Source organism: Cebus imitator, unplaced genomic scaffold, assembly GCF_001604975.1.
Source record: "Cebus imitator isolate Cc_AM_T3 unplaced genomic scaffold, Cebus_imitator-1.0 Scaffold287, whole genome shotgun sequence".
Taxonomy (NCBI): Eukaryota; Metazoa; Chordata; class Mammalia; order Primates; family Cebidae; genus Cebus; species Cebus imitator.
In genome coordinates, this window is record NW_016107602.1 from 1,734,912 (window position 1) to 1,751,409 (window position 16,498).

At 35.0% G+C, this 16,498-nt stretch overlaps 1 protein-coding gene across 13 annotated transcripts in view; it reads left to right on the top strand.

The window, feature by feature from the left end:
• The window catches only part of MECOM (MDS1 and EVI1 complex locus), a 575,095-nt gene that overhangs the window by 517,385 nt on the left and 41,212 nt on the right, over positions 1-16,498 (top strand). For all 13 annotated transcript variants that reach the window (XM_017501989.2, XM_017501991.2, XM_017501990.2 and 10 more), the window contains 2 exons: positions 8,659-8,761; positions 12,270-12,486. In XM_017501989.2, the coding sequence (XP_017357478.1) occupies positions 8,659-8,761; positions 12,270-12,486 (320 nt within the window). The remainder of the gene's footprint in view (positions 1-8,658; positions 8,762-12,269; positions 12,487-16,498) is intronic.

The window sequence follows — 16,498 nt, forward strand, 5'->3', positions numbered from 1 at the left end:
GCTTTCAGGAGCAAGAACTGGCCCTGAAAGGCAGAGCAGGGTAGGAGCAAAAGCAGAGAGTTGATTGAGGAAATCTCTTTCCAGAGTAGGTCCTCAAGAGGACCAAAATACAGAGGAAACATTAAAATGGTTTTTTTTTTTCTCATTATAAACAGGTTTCATTTACATACAGAAGCACTCATGTGTTTAATGTCAAGTAGACCAATCGTCTAAATGGTTTACTGTTTTTTTTTTTTTTTAAACTGGTTATTTTGATATTCTTTCCTTTAAAGTCATGTAGCTCTCTTACTTTTACAAACCATTTTGATTGGTGGGTGTAACTCATTGCTTTAGATTTGGCCTCACCCTGTTCTTGCCTCTCTCTCCATCTTTTGGTAAGTCTCCTTTTGACCCCACATATACCCTTCACCTGGATCAGAAGCAGGGCTACCTACCCATAGATCCCCAGCCACCTCAAACAAGACCAGTTCTCATGTTTAAATAGATTCACAAAGTTTGGGTACTTATGGGGTAGTTATCTGGACAGAACAGTTTTACTGTAATACTTCATAGTGAAACCATATTGATAATAATCAGAGAGTCACTAAGATACAATTTATGTAAATTGGCTTTTTAGACTTAAATGAGACCTGCCTTTCCACTTATAAGTAACACAATTTATGTAAGTTGACTTTTTAGGCTTAAATGAAACCTGCCTTTCCACTGATAATTAGAACGATCTGGGCAAGTACTTTGGGGTAATGTTTTGTATATGTAAGTGTGTGTGTATTCTGTGTTGTAAGAAGGAACACAATTTCATTCGAACTCCTGGCCTGCCCTAACATGGTCTATGAGTAGAATAAAGTTCTCAGAAACCCAAGACATTATTAATCTTGTCATTTACACAAGGTGATAAGTCCTTTCATTTTTAAGTAGGCCCTTGACAGCTGGTATTTAGTAAGTAGAATAAGAGAAGTCTGCTGTTCACTCTGAATAAAAAGAAATGTGTCGATAAGAGATTATCTAATGCCTGATGTATATTTTGAAGAAATGAGATACAGAAGAATGAGTGCCCCTCAGAGAATACAAAGTCAGAATTCACTTAAGGATTCTGCCAGCTCCCTTGTGGTTAATGAACAGCAACAAGACTCTACAGTGTTTTCAGTGGGAACAGGCATTGTTCTCGTTTGTGCTTTACCTTATAAAGTTTTAACTGCTTCCAGGACGATCATAGCTGATGTGGCACCCCGCGTTTGCTCTCCTTGGGTCCATGTGAATGATTATATCAGACTGCTGTGACACTAGAATAGCATTATATCGTGAGCTTATTATGGGCTCAATTATTATTTTCTTTGGCTTTTACTAAGAAAAAAAACAGTTTTCCTACATCATTCAATTAGTACAATTTGTGCAAAAAAGCAGGGGAGATTAGCTATATATATTGCAAAAATGTAATTTGTTAAACTCCTTCCATAATTTAAAAACGTTTGTGTCTACTGTCAGGTAATTTGTTAATTTGCTCTTCCTTTGCAAGGATATCTGTCCACATTTTGTACGACTTCTTTTGATGTTAAAGTTGTTACTGGCTTTGGGCATTTTCTTTGCTTTGCTTTTAAGTCTAGTTCCACTTTTATACCAAAGTTATGCTCTGCTGTTTTAAGATGAATGCCAGCTGGCAACACCCCGAGACTGGCTTTGTGAACAGTGCCTAAGCTGACTTTGGGGGGATGTTGTCTGGCTGATAAGTTACTTCCTTCACCTGAAGATGAAACTCTTTCAAACATAGTTTGCCATTTGATTTTTACATCATAAAACAAACATCACCTCATCCCCTGCCCCTAATGAAGTTTCCTTCATGTAGCAATGCCTAGGACACATAACTGACATACATTAGGATTTTTATTAAGATTCACAAACGGCATAAGTTGAAAGAGGGGTGCCCTGAAGAAGTAAGTGCACATTTTAAGTAATTAGTGTTTGCCTGTATATATCACCTTTCATTCTGGAAGATTGGAAAGCATCACACCCACAATAGATTGCAGCTATTTCTGTAGCTATTTCTTAAAAAAGTCATGAGAATGCTTTACAAGCCATCAAGGAGGACAATGTTTTGGTCAAGGATACAAAAGAAGCCTACAGCCAAGTAAAATGCCAAAGACGATATTTTAGCTTCTTTATAATGTAATAATAGAACTCTTCCCAAATGTTTGGAAGCCATTCAAAATGATCATCAATTTTCATACAGTCAGATGAAATGACCACCTCAAAGGCAGGTAGCTAATGGATATTTTTGGGGAACTCTGTAGAGAGACCCTCGTGGCTATTTAAGGAGACATTTTGCAAGGCTTTCAGGCTGGGAACACTTTAAGCTTCATGTATAATAATGTGTATTGTTATCAATTGCCCTATTTATGAAAACTAGAACTAACAATCAATTCTCTCTCTATTTTGTTTCATTTAATGAGTTATACTTGGTTTTCTTTTATGTAACTAACAAAGAGATAAAGATGTGGAGATGAAAAAATTTCCCCTTCAAAGATATCTTGGTCTGGTGGAGTCATATTTTTCATATAGGAAGTGGGTATAGCAAGGCAATACCTAATCTTTCTCAATTAATATTTCCTTGTCTTTAGACTGTTACCCTGGAGACAAACATAGGATACTTTTTCTTTGGAGAAACTAAGGGTGATTTGCTTTGGCAATGCTTAGCCATGATAAAGCTTCCATGGTGTTGAACAAATTTATGTTCAGTCATCAATCTCAGCTGAGGACACTTCTTTTTACCTGTCATTAATTAGGCTCAGAATGTATAATAGGATCCTTTCTCCAGAGGATCCTATTAAACTTTGCATCACTCCTGAATTGGGGGTTCCCACATTACTCTGGATAGATCAGGGGTCTAGACTCTGTCTCCTACTGCATATATTGTATCTGTAGACTTGAAGCCACCTCTTTGCAGTACCAAGACTGACAGACATGTCCATATCAAATGTTGACTTTGTTCAAACATGCAAACTATTACCTGCCTCCCTTCCTACCACCCTCCAATTGCTGAGGTTCCATTCAGCTTTTCCTAGGCTTCAGACTAGGAAAGTATAGAAAGACTAGGAAGTATAGAAAATAAAGCATTTAGGCCAAATGCTGGGAGCTGGAAGAGGAAGAAATCAACGATCAGCTTCAAAGTGAAAAGACACCAACAGTCAGAAAAGGTTTTCTCTCAGTACAGATACTGCTGGGCGTACATTTCTCTATTATTTCAATTATTACAACTTCCTGCATAGGTTGAAGGTTATTCATAATTCACACTTCTGTCATTTTTAGACATGCCAAATGCAGTCTATTGAGCATAAATAAAACTTCCAGTGTTTGATCAGGAAAAATAAACGGGGATTCATAACAATAAGGCCTTGTTCGTCTTTTTAGAAGTAAATGTGTTTTCCTTCTTTCCTATTTTCCCCTTGTGTGCAGAATTTTTCTGTCTCAACAATACAAATATAATACTTTAAATCAATCCACAGATAAGGAATCTGACAGATTCCAGATTTTTGTTCTCTAGTATAATAAACAAGACCCACCAGATTACCATTTGTAAATACTAATGATAGAGGATTTGGTTGAACACAGTCCTTGGGAGTATAAAACAGAGTTATACGGAAAGTTAATATGGCATATTAACTTTCCTATCAACGTGCTTATGAGTTCTATACTTGCTTTACTGCTGTCCTCTTGGACTTAACCAAATAAAATGAGTAATGATACATGATTAATTCTAATTCCAAGTATATATAAAATTTGTAAAACATAATATATAATTACCTATAACTTGTATGATATATGGTAAGAATTAATCATGTGCCATGAAGCATTTGTTCTTATTATATATAATTATATATATAAAATATGAGATTACTAATGTGCAAATTTAAAAATTTATCCAAAACATATAATTTGCCATATTTATGTCAAATTATAATATATATATATATATATCTAAGCACGTTTATATTTATAAATAATACCATATGAAAATGTACAATTTGGAAGTCTAAATTTTGCTAAATCAATTTCATATCACCACTGCTTTTTATACTTAACTTAGCCTTGTGAGTATTAACTGAATAGATATTCTCTTTGCATTTGGAACTGCTTCCAGGGTTTGATTAAAATAAATTAATTATAATAATTCTGTTTATGGCATTTAATTTCTCTACATATGTATAATATTATATTTATGCCTTGAGTTGTGGGTTTTACCAGTGGTAAAACTGAACAATTTTGTATTTCTAGTTTTACTTTTCAACTACTTGAATAATTTAGAATTTCATAGAAACATTTAGAAATTTCACTAGTGTACTATTTCAACAATTTTTAAAAAAAAAGAACATTAAGAAATCTGTTACTAAAACATTTACTACAAAAATTTATCCTTAAAAATTGAAGTATCCAGGGACCCAAATATAATATTCCTACTTACAAAGGTATAAATATTACTTTATTGAAAAATACAAGAGTCTAGCAAGATACTGGGAAAATTTAATTTTTTATGTAATAAAATGAAAAAACCATTTCAACTGGCAAAAGTTCCAGGTGTATGGGAGTTAGGTTATGTTCATAACATGTTTTGCTTCTGGATTTTGGTATTAGCTACCAAATAGAAAATTTTGGAAGAGCTAACACGGTTTTAAAATATTTCTTATTACTTTTTAAAAAAATGGAATTTCCATATAATCTATTTCTTTACAACTGAAGACACTAGTCTTCTTATCTTTCACCTTGTATTGGGAAGAATTGAGTTTTTTCTTCTAATAGAACATTCTGAGAGAGAGAACAAAAATAATAAATGAACAACCTTTTCATATTAATTCAAACTTTTTCTAAGTTTTGAAGATTCTTGAGCCTCTCTTTATATATTTGAGGTATATTCATCATCACAAACTTTCAGATCCAGGATATTTTTATTTTTGATCCAGAGAACTTTTTACATAAAACCCCAATAGGAGAGAAGACCCATTATTAACCATTTTATGGAACTTAACAGATTGACTCCCGTTTTTCTCCAACACAAAAATGAGAGCATTATATTAGTAGTGTTTCTGCTTCTGGCATGTAACACAGATGGTATATAATTCACTGGACTGCAATATAGTTGAGATATTGAGAATACACTGATTTTAAAGACATTATAACTATATTTTTATAAGCCTGGTCAAGCATATTTACTATATACAAATATGTGAGAAAATCCATATAAATCACCTTGTTGTTGCATTTTTATTTGCTGAAAGATCTATTTTATAACATAAAAGTATATTTTCTGAAAAGCCTGATTCCTCTTAGATGACATGCCATCATTTCCCCACAATATTGTTTCAAGGCAACAAATTGTCATTTTGTTTTGGTTTAAATTACTCCTGTCATTTCTCAAATGCCTGCTGGCATACCACGGATATTATTAGAAAGTAAATTAAATTTATATGTAGACATCTCTAGATCCACGTATTCCAATTATACTTTTGGGCCATTGTAATTAGAACAGGAAAACAGCTTTGCTCAAGTGTCCCTAAAATCCTAAGGGATGAGAGATAATGAAGATCGAGTGGTAGAAACACCTTGAGAAAATGACTAGGTTTGTAAGGGTGTGGCAAATGGAACTTCGAGGGACATTCTTGTTGCCATATGAGGAGGCATGCCCAGAATCTGCCCTCATTATGTCTGGTGCTTGCCAGTTCTTTTCAAACCTCAGTTTCATGAGCGCCATAAAAGCTCACTTAAAATTGAAAAGAACACCCTGAAGTTAAAATCCACTCTGCTTTTCTTTGCCTTTCATGGCTTGGAATGTCACCTTTTACCTCCAGTAAATAAAGCCAACATCAACACTCTTCCGTGTCTTTTATTTTTTATGCACTCAATATTCTTCACATGACAATCTGGACACTTAAAGGGAAATTACGGTAGTGATCTATGTCTTGGCAAAGAGAATTGTCTTTATAATATATAGTTACAGTGTATCCATCATTTTCTTTTGTTTCTTGGACTGTTCACATTGGCTCGAGTAAATCTAAAATGAAATTAAAAGAGACATGATTAATAGTGGACTACAAAGAAATAATGATATCATAATACTTTCTTAAAATGACCTGACATGTGGGTCTAAGTAGTATTCCCCAATAGAGACAATTGCACTGTTTTACTGTCTTGCAGGGTATTGTCTCTTTAACCTCACTATTTCCGAGAAGCCACCGAAAAGTTCTAATATGTCACAATTCAAATGTCAACATGTTGTTGGAAAGGAAGCTAATAAGTTAAACCTTTGAGAGATGCCAAAAAAAGAGGTGATTCAAACTGTTGAGAGAAGTCCATTGTTTTCTAAGGGGAAATAGAACTCCAGAACGAAACAGGGTACTTATAAGTATTTAACTGGAAGGTTTAGGGGAAAAAAGCAAACTCACACATTATTTTATTATTATTTTAAATCTGGTAATCTCTTGAAAAGAACTGTTCTCAGTGTACTTCCAAGGAAAAGAAAATGTGAATGGCTAGGATTAATACGATACAAACTGCAAATAAACTTTTTTATAGAAACAGCACATAACGAGGAGTAATTTTCCCAAGATAGTCTGGATTCTATCTGTGGACAAACTCAAAAACTCTTAGGTTATATTATAACATGCTATAGCAACATTTTATGTTTGGCATTGTTGTCCAGCTTCAGATGGTTCAGCTGCTGTTGAATGAAGAAAAATTATTTAGACAGGAAAGAAGCTAAGCAGAAAATACTCCTCATTAAATTATTTTACAAATTTAGCACAATTTTGTGCTCTGGTCTTGTTATAGAAAAATAAACAATTGGACTTCAGAGCCACCTACTGGAATAAAGAGGCACATACAAAGTCCTCAGTGTTCCAAAAGATAAATAGATAAATAAAATCAAAGTATGAGCATTTCTGCTGATGTTATAAGACATCAACTTATGCAGCTTTTCTTAGTTTGAAGTACCAAGTGATCTTGCAAAAAACCGTAGTTAACAGTAATATCTTCTAAGAATATATTCTTAGAATACCATGGTGGTTGTTGTGGTGTTGTTCTGGCTTTGTGTGTGTGTGTTGCTCAGATATTTAGAATCTGGACTTTTTTGGCTTAAAAAGTTTGATTCTGGCCTGGGTGCAGAGGCTCATTCATAATCCTAGCACTTTGTGAGGCTGAGATGAGCAAATTGCTTGTGCCCAGGAGTTTGAGACCAGCCAGGGTAATGCAGTGAAATCCCATCTCTACCAAAAAACACAAAAATTAGCTGGGCGTGATGGTTCACACTGTAGTCCCAGCTACTCAGGCAGCTGAGGTAATAGGATCGCCAGAGCCCAGGGAGGCTGAGGCTGCTGTGAGCTGTGATCATGCCACTGTACTCCAGCCTCGACAACAGAATGAGACCCTGTCTTAAAAAAAAGAAAAAAAAGATTGATTCTGTATGTAGATATTCTTAGCAGGAAGATTGGGAGAAAAGACTCTCATTGGCAGTGTTAAAGAGAGAGAAGAATATATGAGGCAAAGGAATAATTTCCTTCTCAGAGTACTGGAGGGTTTCAAAAAGGTACTGTGGTGTAATATAATTGGTCTCATTTTCACCAGTTAATTGTAGACCTTCATTTTTTTGTCTAAAGGCTTTATCTGATTATGGGATTGTTTAATTAAATAACATAAGAATGAAATGAAAAACTGAAAACATTTTTATGGTAAAATGAATAAACATCTAAAAGATTTTCATGCTTACAAGCTTTTTTAAATGAAAAAACAAAACAAAACAAAACCAAAAAGCCTGGTACCTGGACAGGTAAATTGGACAATGACTTGCCCAAGTCACTGAGCTGCTCAGGTGAAAGGCAGGCAGCTCTTGGAAATTTCAAGTCAGGGTTCTTTCCACACTTGCTCCACTGCTTTCCAGTCAGTCATTAACAGATTTATTAAATGCTTCCTCTCCTCAGCACTTTGCTAGAAAGCGAGGGGAATAAGCACCACCCCTACCACCCCGATAAATGAATCAATAAAATGTGTAATGCCTGCTTTCAAAGAGAGTCAATCAGGAGCTGGGCCTGAAGAAAGGACCCAGGTATGGGAGCACCCTTCTGATTGGTGAGAGAGGAGTTAAGTTTTGAAAAAGCAAAATACTCTCCTTTGTTGTCATGATCCTTTATGTCATGTCCTTTCAACCTATTACCTTCCAAACACATTGTTGAGAAGGTGCTACTTTTGCAAACTTGCTTAAGAGGGGAAGGTGCAAGGTAAGCTGGGCTGCTGCTGGAGAACTCCAGGCAGGATTCAACTCTGTGAGTATGTGTGGTTTGCTAGGGTGCTTTGAGGATTCAGAGAAGGGAAAGTTCTTCATTAAACATTACACAGGATATATGTGACGTGGCTAGTCGTGCATTAAGAAAATTTGATTTGTGAAGTAGGATTTGGAAAAGATTTGTGAACTGGCTTGAGAGTCACAGCTTTCCATTTGTCACCAGAGGGCTCATTTTCAGATATAAAACAGGAAATCACACTTCTTTTGATACAGAAATAAAAAGATGTTTGTTAAGGTAAGACAAAATGTACAGATATCTTAGTGTATACCTTGCCCTTTCTTAATGTATGTACATCTCTCTCTTTCCTGTTCCCATCCCCTTTATTTTGTCTTTATAGATATTCTATAGAGTAGTTGCAGACATTGCGCCGGGAGAGGAGCTTCTGCTGTTCATGAAGAGCGAAGACTATCCCCATGAAACTATGGCGCCGGACATCCACGGTTAGTTCCAGTTACGCCACCCTCCTCGTCACCCTCCATTGTGACTGTAAAGTAGCATCCAAAGCGTCCATTGTTCTTGGTGTTTGTTTGTTAGTTTCCCTGGCTTTTCAGTGTCAGTTTTAAAAAGTTCCTTCTCTTGAAGCAGCTATTTTCTTGGTTTGACATCTGGCCACTATTACAGTGAAGCTGAAATAAGCAGAGGTCTTCCTTAAAATGGAGGTCAAAGGAATTTTGAGTATTTACACAGGAACTTCACCTAGTTAAGCCTTTTGTCAATGCGCTAGTCTATGGTGAGAATCTTTTCACTGTGTAAGGGGCCTTTCAGGGAGCTTGATTTTGAGCTTTCCTAAATCAAGGGGATGTTTCTGTCATCTAATGTTCTATTACTGGGAAAAGTATTTCTACTGCAGTAAAATCTTAGCCAATATGACCGTATGGGAGGGGTGTCAGGGAAGGGGCCTTGGGAAAAATGTGCAGATGAGGAAATTTTAGAGTCAGAGGAATTTTTATTTGCCAGAGGCCTATTCTAAATCAAAAGATAATAAAAAATAATGATTATCAGTAGGGATGTATGTTTAGGTCAGATAAAGAGAACATTTTGCTTACATTGATTTGTATCATTGAGATGAACAGTTAATATATATATTTTCTTCTTCCACTCTCTGTTTCCTAGCATAATGTGATTTGGACTAGGTTCAACATAATCTAGTGGCATCTTTAGAATATTTTGTAATTAGAGATCCATTGGAAAGGATTACCCATTCCAACCTACCATAGAGTCAGGGATCACCACCCTTCACCCTTTTAGCATCCCAGATGAGAAAAATCTCAGCTTTTGCCTTTACCTCTAGAAATCTGCCACTCTTGGTGGGCACTCTTTCTTGGACATTTTTTCCTTTGGACTGCATTCTGCCTCTTTGTAGGTTATACAAGAGTAGTTGTATTTTCAGTGTAGTTGGGGAGGGGTGGCAGTGGGGGGCTTTGGTATTTATTTTACTCTTAGCAACTCTGACATGCAAGTAGCTTTAGAAACCTAGAGTTCCCAATTAGCCTGGTAGAGTCTGAGCCTGAAGGGGGTATCTGTCCCAACGGGAAAGGGCTGTTTGGCAGCAAGGAGGAGTTCTTAGACGCTAAAGAACTGCAATCTGGGCTTTCTGGTGCAATGAATAGTTCATCCATAAATGTTAGATCTTAAAAAGGTTTTCAAACAATGAGTTTTTAAAATATAAATAATTAGGTTAATACTCCAAAAGTTCTAAATAGAAGTGACTTTTCTTTTAGGCCATTCATAAATTAATTTCCTTTACAACACTCTCGAACCCATCATTTGCTTCTGGTTTTCATTGTATCGTATTTATATCCATACATACACTATATATGTTACATATAATTCTTACAATATTTAAATGATGATTTGTATTTCATATTCTCAGTATTCAACTCCTCTTAGGAAAATAAATTTTTAAAAAACACATGCATTGTGTGCCTGCTAGATGATAGATATTATATACTCTCTCTATATTGTCCCATTTACGCTTTCATGCATAGAACCTGTGAGAAAGAAATTATATCCATTTTACATGTAGGGAAACTGAGCCTAATTAAGGCTCAGCAAATTGTCCAAGAATGCATGGATAATAAGTGGTAGGGTCAGCATTCAACCCAAGAACTTTGCTGTCTCTGATACCTAGGCCTTTTCTATGCATTATGTGGCCTGGAGATACTGTTTGTGTTCAGAATCCTGGCTGAGGTCCTACATATAGATCTTAAATATGTGAATAGTATTACAGACTGTTGGAAATGTTTCTGTTAACTAGTTAATGTCATTGAGAACGCTGTCCTTAGAGCCAAGTTGATTTTCTTTTAGAACACCTCCCTCTCTTTTGACCCTCTAAATCCAAACTGTTGAATCCACATGGTAATTTCTTTACCTGTCTGTTACCACTGTTATCAATTTAGCTTAAACTAAACCAGCATCTTATGTGGATTTCTGCAGCAATGCCTCACTTGACCTCTCTGCTTGACTTCTCATGCTGCAACTGGGGAAAATTCTTCTAAAAACCAAGTCTGAATATATCCCTGCTTTCCAACTTTCAATGGGTCTTTTCCTTCTTAGCACAGACTTACAAAGTCTCTGGTGAGCTCCACCCCCTCCAAGTTTATTTTGCACTTCTCCCCTATATGTGCTCTGTGAACCCACCATACTTTACTACAGTTCTACCTTTCTGTGGATGTGCCATGTTCTTTCTTGTCTCCATCACTGGTGCATGTTGTTCCCACTGCTTGAAATGTGCCCCCTTCTTCCACTTCACCTGGCTGATTCTTACTCATGACAGAGCCTTCCAGATATGATGGATTAGTAGTATTTCTCTAGGCTCCTTTAGGTCCTATGCTTGCATCTGCCATAAAATATGTCACAGTCTGTTTGTTCATATGTATATCCTCTTACATTTCTTATATATTCATTCCCAAGCAAAATGCCTAACATTTGGTAGGTGACTAAAATATTCTCTCAAAAACATTCAGTCAATGAACAATTAAAGAGTAACATCTTCCTTGGCCATAGGCCTATAAAAGAGGGATTATGTGACATATTGTTTGCCATTTTTTTTTTTTTTAGCAGTGTGAGCTGTTTTTAAGACTTCTGTGATTGTATCTGTGTGATCTGTGCAGAGTGTGGCTTTATGAGTGGGCTGAAAGCTATTCAAAAGACAAAAATAGAAACAATACCATCACTACCTGACATTTTATAACCTTGTTATCTCTACACTCCACTACTACCATTTATTTATCTTATTGATTTAAAGTGGAAATTAATGATATGTTTGCTATTTAACAAAGCTATGCCTATTAGTACTGACCCTAGGGTAACATAAATTACCCTAGAAGGGTACTAAAAACATCCTGTGTCCCATTATTAGTGATGATGAATGTTAAACCATTTCCAAGTTTGCTGACATTGACCAGGCTTAAGTGTGGCTCAGATAGGGACTCTGTGTCCCATGTTCTCTCCAGATAACATGGCATATGGGATAGAAGTGGGTTCAAAGCCTTACACACACATAGCTCTATATTCCCTGAAAAGTTTACAGTTAACTTCTCTGAACCTGAAACCCTCATCTGAAAACTAGGATAAAAATCTGACCTATAATTTCTCGTAATCAGGTTTTAAGGAATGTTGGTAATCCATGTACAACGTTGAGAAAATATATGATGCTCAGTAAGTGGTATTTATTATTTTTAGTATTCTCTGAACCTGAAAAGGTTTAGTCATAAAGTTTTACTGATCAGGAGGATATAATCTAGCCACAGCCGTTGCTTATGTTATTGTTCCAGTCTCTGTCCTGGGTTCTTTACATATAATATTTCTAATCCACATGAAAATTGACATGATACAAATGACAGTCAAATAATACCTATTATGTTTGTAAAATTCAGTAAGATTGGCTGGTTTGTGGTGGCAATTCTTGACCATTCAATCCTAGTAACACCTGAATTGTTTTCACAGAAGAACGGCAATATCGCTGTGAAGACTGTGATCAGCTCTTCGAATCTAAGGCTGAACTAGCAGATCACCAAAAGTTTCCTTGCAGTACTCCTCACTCAGCATTTTCAATGGTTGAAGAGGACTTCCAGCAAAAACTTGAAAGCGAGAATGATCTCCAAGAGATACACACGATCCAGGAGTGTAAGGAATGTGACCAAGTTTTTCCTGATTTGCAAAGGTTAGAAACGGCACGTTGTACCACAAAACTTGTGTATTTGTTGTGCAATGTTATCCTGAATTTTGAGGCCTTATGCATATGGAAAATTTGGAACTGCAATGAGCTGGACAAATGCACTCGTGACATGTTCAGAAATCATTTTTGCCAGATATTCTCATCTGTAAAATATTTACAGTGAAATTGGAATTAGCTATTTTGATGCCAGATGAAAAATAATGTTATATTATTATTAAATAGTGTTATTAGAAACTGAAGCCTTAACTTTATAGTAAATTATGATTTAGAGAAAATACAAAGAGTACTGGAACAAATTAAAGTCATTATCTGTTAAGAAACAATAAAGCTACTCCTAGAAACATTCAGATGATTTTTTTAAAAAGATTAGATCTGGTACTCACTTAATGACAGATGAATGATCTTTTGATAGAGCAGTAATTCATGGTTTTAATTTCAATAATTTATCTGAATTGCACATATATAAAAGAATAAGAGAAGCATGTTTGATTTCCTCAAGTGTTGAATTTCCTAAAAGGAAAAAGAGAAACGTAAAAATCAAAATGAAGTAATACTTTAACACTTATTTTTAACACAATAAAAATCACATTTTAGTGACATTAACTTTTTATAGCCTTTTGAATTTACTTCTATAACTTTTTCAAATTCCTGTTAAAGAAACAACAACACTAGAACCTACTTTTTGAAAAGCAGATACTGATTGTACTACAGAATGGTCTTTAAAATTAGAAAAGTTTAGACCAGTTAATAGATTTGTTTGTTTGTTTGTTTCTAGATTTTTGCCTTGGTCCACAAATAATTTTAATAGTTGTATTCATTACCTTGCTTTTAAATCTGGAAATTATCCTTGAAACCTGTAATCAGAATTTTAAATGAATATCCCATTATATTTAAATAGGAATGGTAGTATATCAAGTAGCCCTACTCAAGAATGGGAATTATTCAGATTTTGTCTTTGACACTCCACCTTCAGTTTACCTTTCTGTTTCCTTTCCTTCTTCCCTGGATCCTTCTCTTCCTCTCATTTTCACCCCTTGTATTGCCCTACCTCCTCTTCTCCTGGTTAGGCTTCTTTTAGAAAAGGATTTCATCTTGTAGTTGTTCACTTTAAGGCATAAATGACTAAAAGGCATTAAGCATAATCCTTTTTGTTGAGGAGATTGAATAGAAAGAATAAATATCTAGAAAATTTAGGACTAATTTAGCTATTAAAGAGTAAACATTTTACGGAATAAGAGGGTTTTTCCAGAATCTTTTAAACTCATCTCTACTACTTTCTATAAATCTTCGTAGAGAATAAATCTGTTATATATGCTTGGTAAAGCGTGAATTTGTAACTTAAAAAATCACAGCATATCCCTTTAATATAATTGTGCCCAAATAAAAAAAACAAAATGAAGCTAATAAATACTAATGAGTAGGAAAAGTATTTATGCTGTAAAGCAGTATCTCTGATGTCAGAAATAAAGTCTATTTCCTTCAGTTTTGTTATAAAAATAATGAACAGCATTATAAGGCAGAAATTGACAAACTAAACACTTCCTACAGCAATACTTCTTAGGTGGAGAAAACCTCTTAATCTGCCTAGCTATAAGATTAAGCCTGAGTCAACTTTACCTAATGCTGAAACCAACTATTAGTTTAGCAGTTTCAGTCAAACATTTAGTAGAAAACAAAAAGGAAATCTAATTATCTGGCGTTGCTTGAATTCTCAAAATTTATATTTTGGTAGCCCAGGCATTTGGATAAAGCATATCACTATGCAATTAAATTATAATCTTCCAACTGGTATTTTTTAGTTATAAATTATATAATTTAGCCACATTCAGAACCTTTATTTTCTAAATACTTTTTACTTTATTAAATGCTATGTTGTCACTTTATACTTTAAATTATGAAAATTACTTTCTGGACATGATCTATTCTTCTGTTCTCTATCCTTTATGTAAAATCTTGAGAAACAAATGCAAAACAAAACAAAAAAAAACAAGAAAGAAACAAAGGTTGATGTGCAAAAGGTGAAAAGACTGAAAAAAACTCAAAAGGCTGAGCAAGGCTCTGTAGATTGAGTTAAAATTCCATGAAAAACAGAGAAGTCTCACTGACTGACTAGATTGCTTCTATGTTTATGAAAGCAATGCACGCTTACTTTTGTGAAAAGGACTTGTTTTGTGTTTTTTATTACTGGTTAACTGAAAGCTAATACTACTATGGAACGACATGGAGTTTCTGCTTGATTAGGAGAAGCAAAGAAGGGAAAATTCCTTTTGCTTTGTTATCTTCCCCCCAACATGCCATATACTCATAATATACCCCTAAAATTAAACCATATCTTTGGAATTAGAGGGAGGAATAAAACTCAACATATAGGCCAATCTTTTGCCACTAGATTTCAGGGTTTATGATTTGATATATAGCATAGCGGAATTTAGATGATAAAATGGCTTGCCTTTATGGGTTGCTAGGGACAGACAGTGAGACTTGTAATCTGTACAGTGATTTTTGGAGGATGTCCCTGACTCATTTCAGTGTGAACTACAGTTGTTGGTATTTCCGTCTTAACTGTTTTACTAACATTCCACTCTGTAATAAACAGAGGATAACATAATACAGATAAAGGTAGGGCCTTTCTTAGGACCCGCACTCCCCTAGTACCTTTTGTTCACAGAGATGTCACCACCTGTGCTCAGAATGGCATTTCTAACTTGACTGGTTCATGGGGCAGGAAAATGAGTTCTTGCACCAGGATGAATAGAGTTGTGGGGAGGAAGTTGAGAAAGAAAAAATGTGTAGGAAAGTCATTTCTAATTTTTCAAGATGTGAGAATGGGCACTTCATTTTCTTACATTTACTCCCACTCACACAGTCTGTATGACCACTGGATAATCTATTCTGGGTGCACAAAGGTCTTAATTGGTACTGATATTTACAGTATTGATCACACAAAGAAATAAAAGAATGCTTTCATGGTTGCTACTTTTTCTTTCCTAATTAACTTTTTTATTATCAAGAGCTTCAAATATACCCAAAACTAGAGAGGAGGTAGTGTTTTTTAAATCCCATTTGTTCAGCTTCAGTAATTATCACATGAAGCCAGTCTTGTCACTATACCTATTTTGAATTATTTGAAACAAATCCTGGACATTATATCATGTTATTAAAAAGTAGTTAAGTATGTGTCTATAGAAAGTAGGACTCCTTAAAGACATAAGTTCAATACCACATTAAAAAATAATTTCTTAATATTATCAAATATTCAGTAAGAGCACAATTTTCCTCAGTTATCTCATAAAGTTCAAAGTGTTTCTTTTGAGTAAAGATCAAAACAAAGTCCACATATAACAATTGATTGACAAGTCTCTTACAACTATTTTAATCGAAAGGTTCCCCCAGAGTCAGTCTCTCTTTCTCTCTGTGTCTCTGTCTCTCTCTCTACCCTCTTCTTTCTCTTACTATAATTTATTTATAGAAAATCATAGAAGAAATTGAGTTGTTTTACTGTAGTGCTTCCTCCAGTCTGGATTCCGCTGTTTATATCATTGTGGTGTTAACATCTTTCTCCATCCCCTCTAATTTCCTGTAGACTTGTAGTTATATATCAAGCTTTGGTTGGGATTTAGGCTGTGTTTCACCAGGAATATTTTGTTGATGGTGCCATTTGTTTCTACTTGAAGTCACATAATCGATTGATTAGATTCATCAATTCTTTAGGAGCTTCAGAATGAATGTATTCTAACTCTGTCATTGTTTCACCATTTATTATCTGGATTAATTTCATGTAGAGAAACTTCCCTTCATAGTCTTATTTGTTTATCCCGAAGTGCAGTTTACATAGGAAAAGCAGATATGTGCCCAGATATTTTCCCTTTCTTTACCAGTTTTAGGAATAATGATTTGACTTTCCTCCATCCTCCTTGGGTGGCCATGGAGGTTCTGTTTGTGTTTTGAATATCGTTATTGACAAAATCGTTGCTATTCTTATCGATGCTCCACTTGC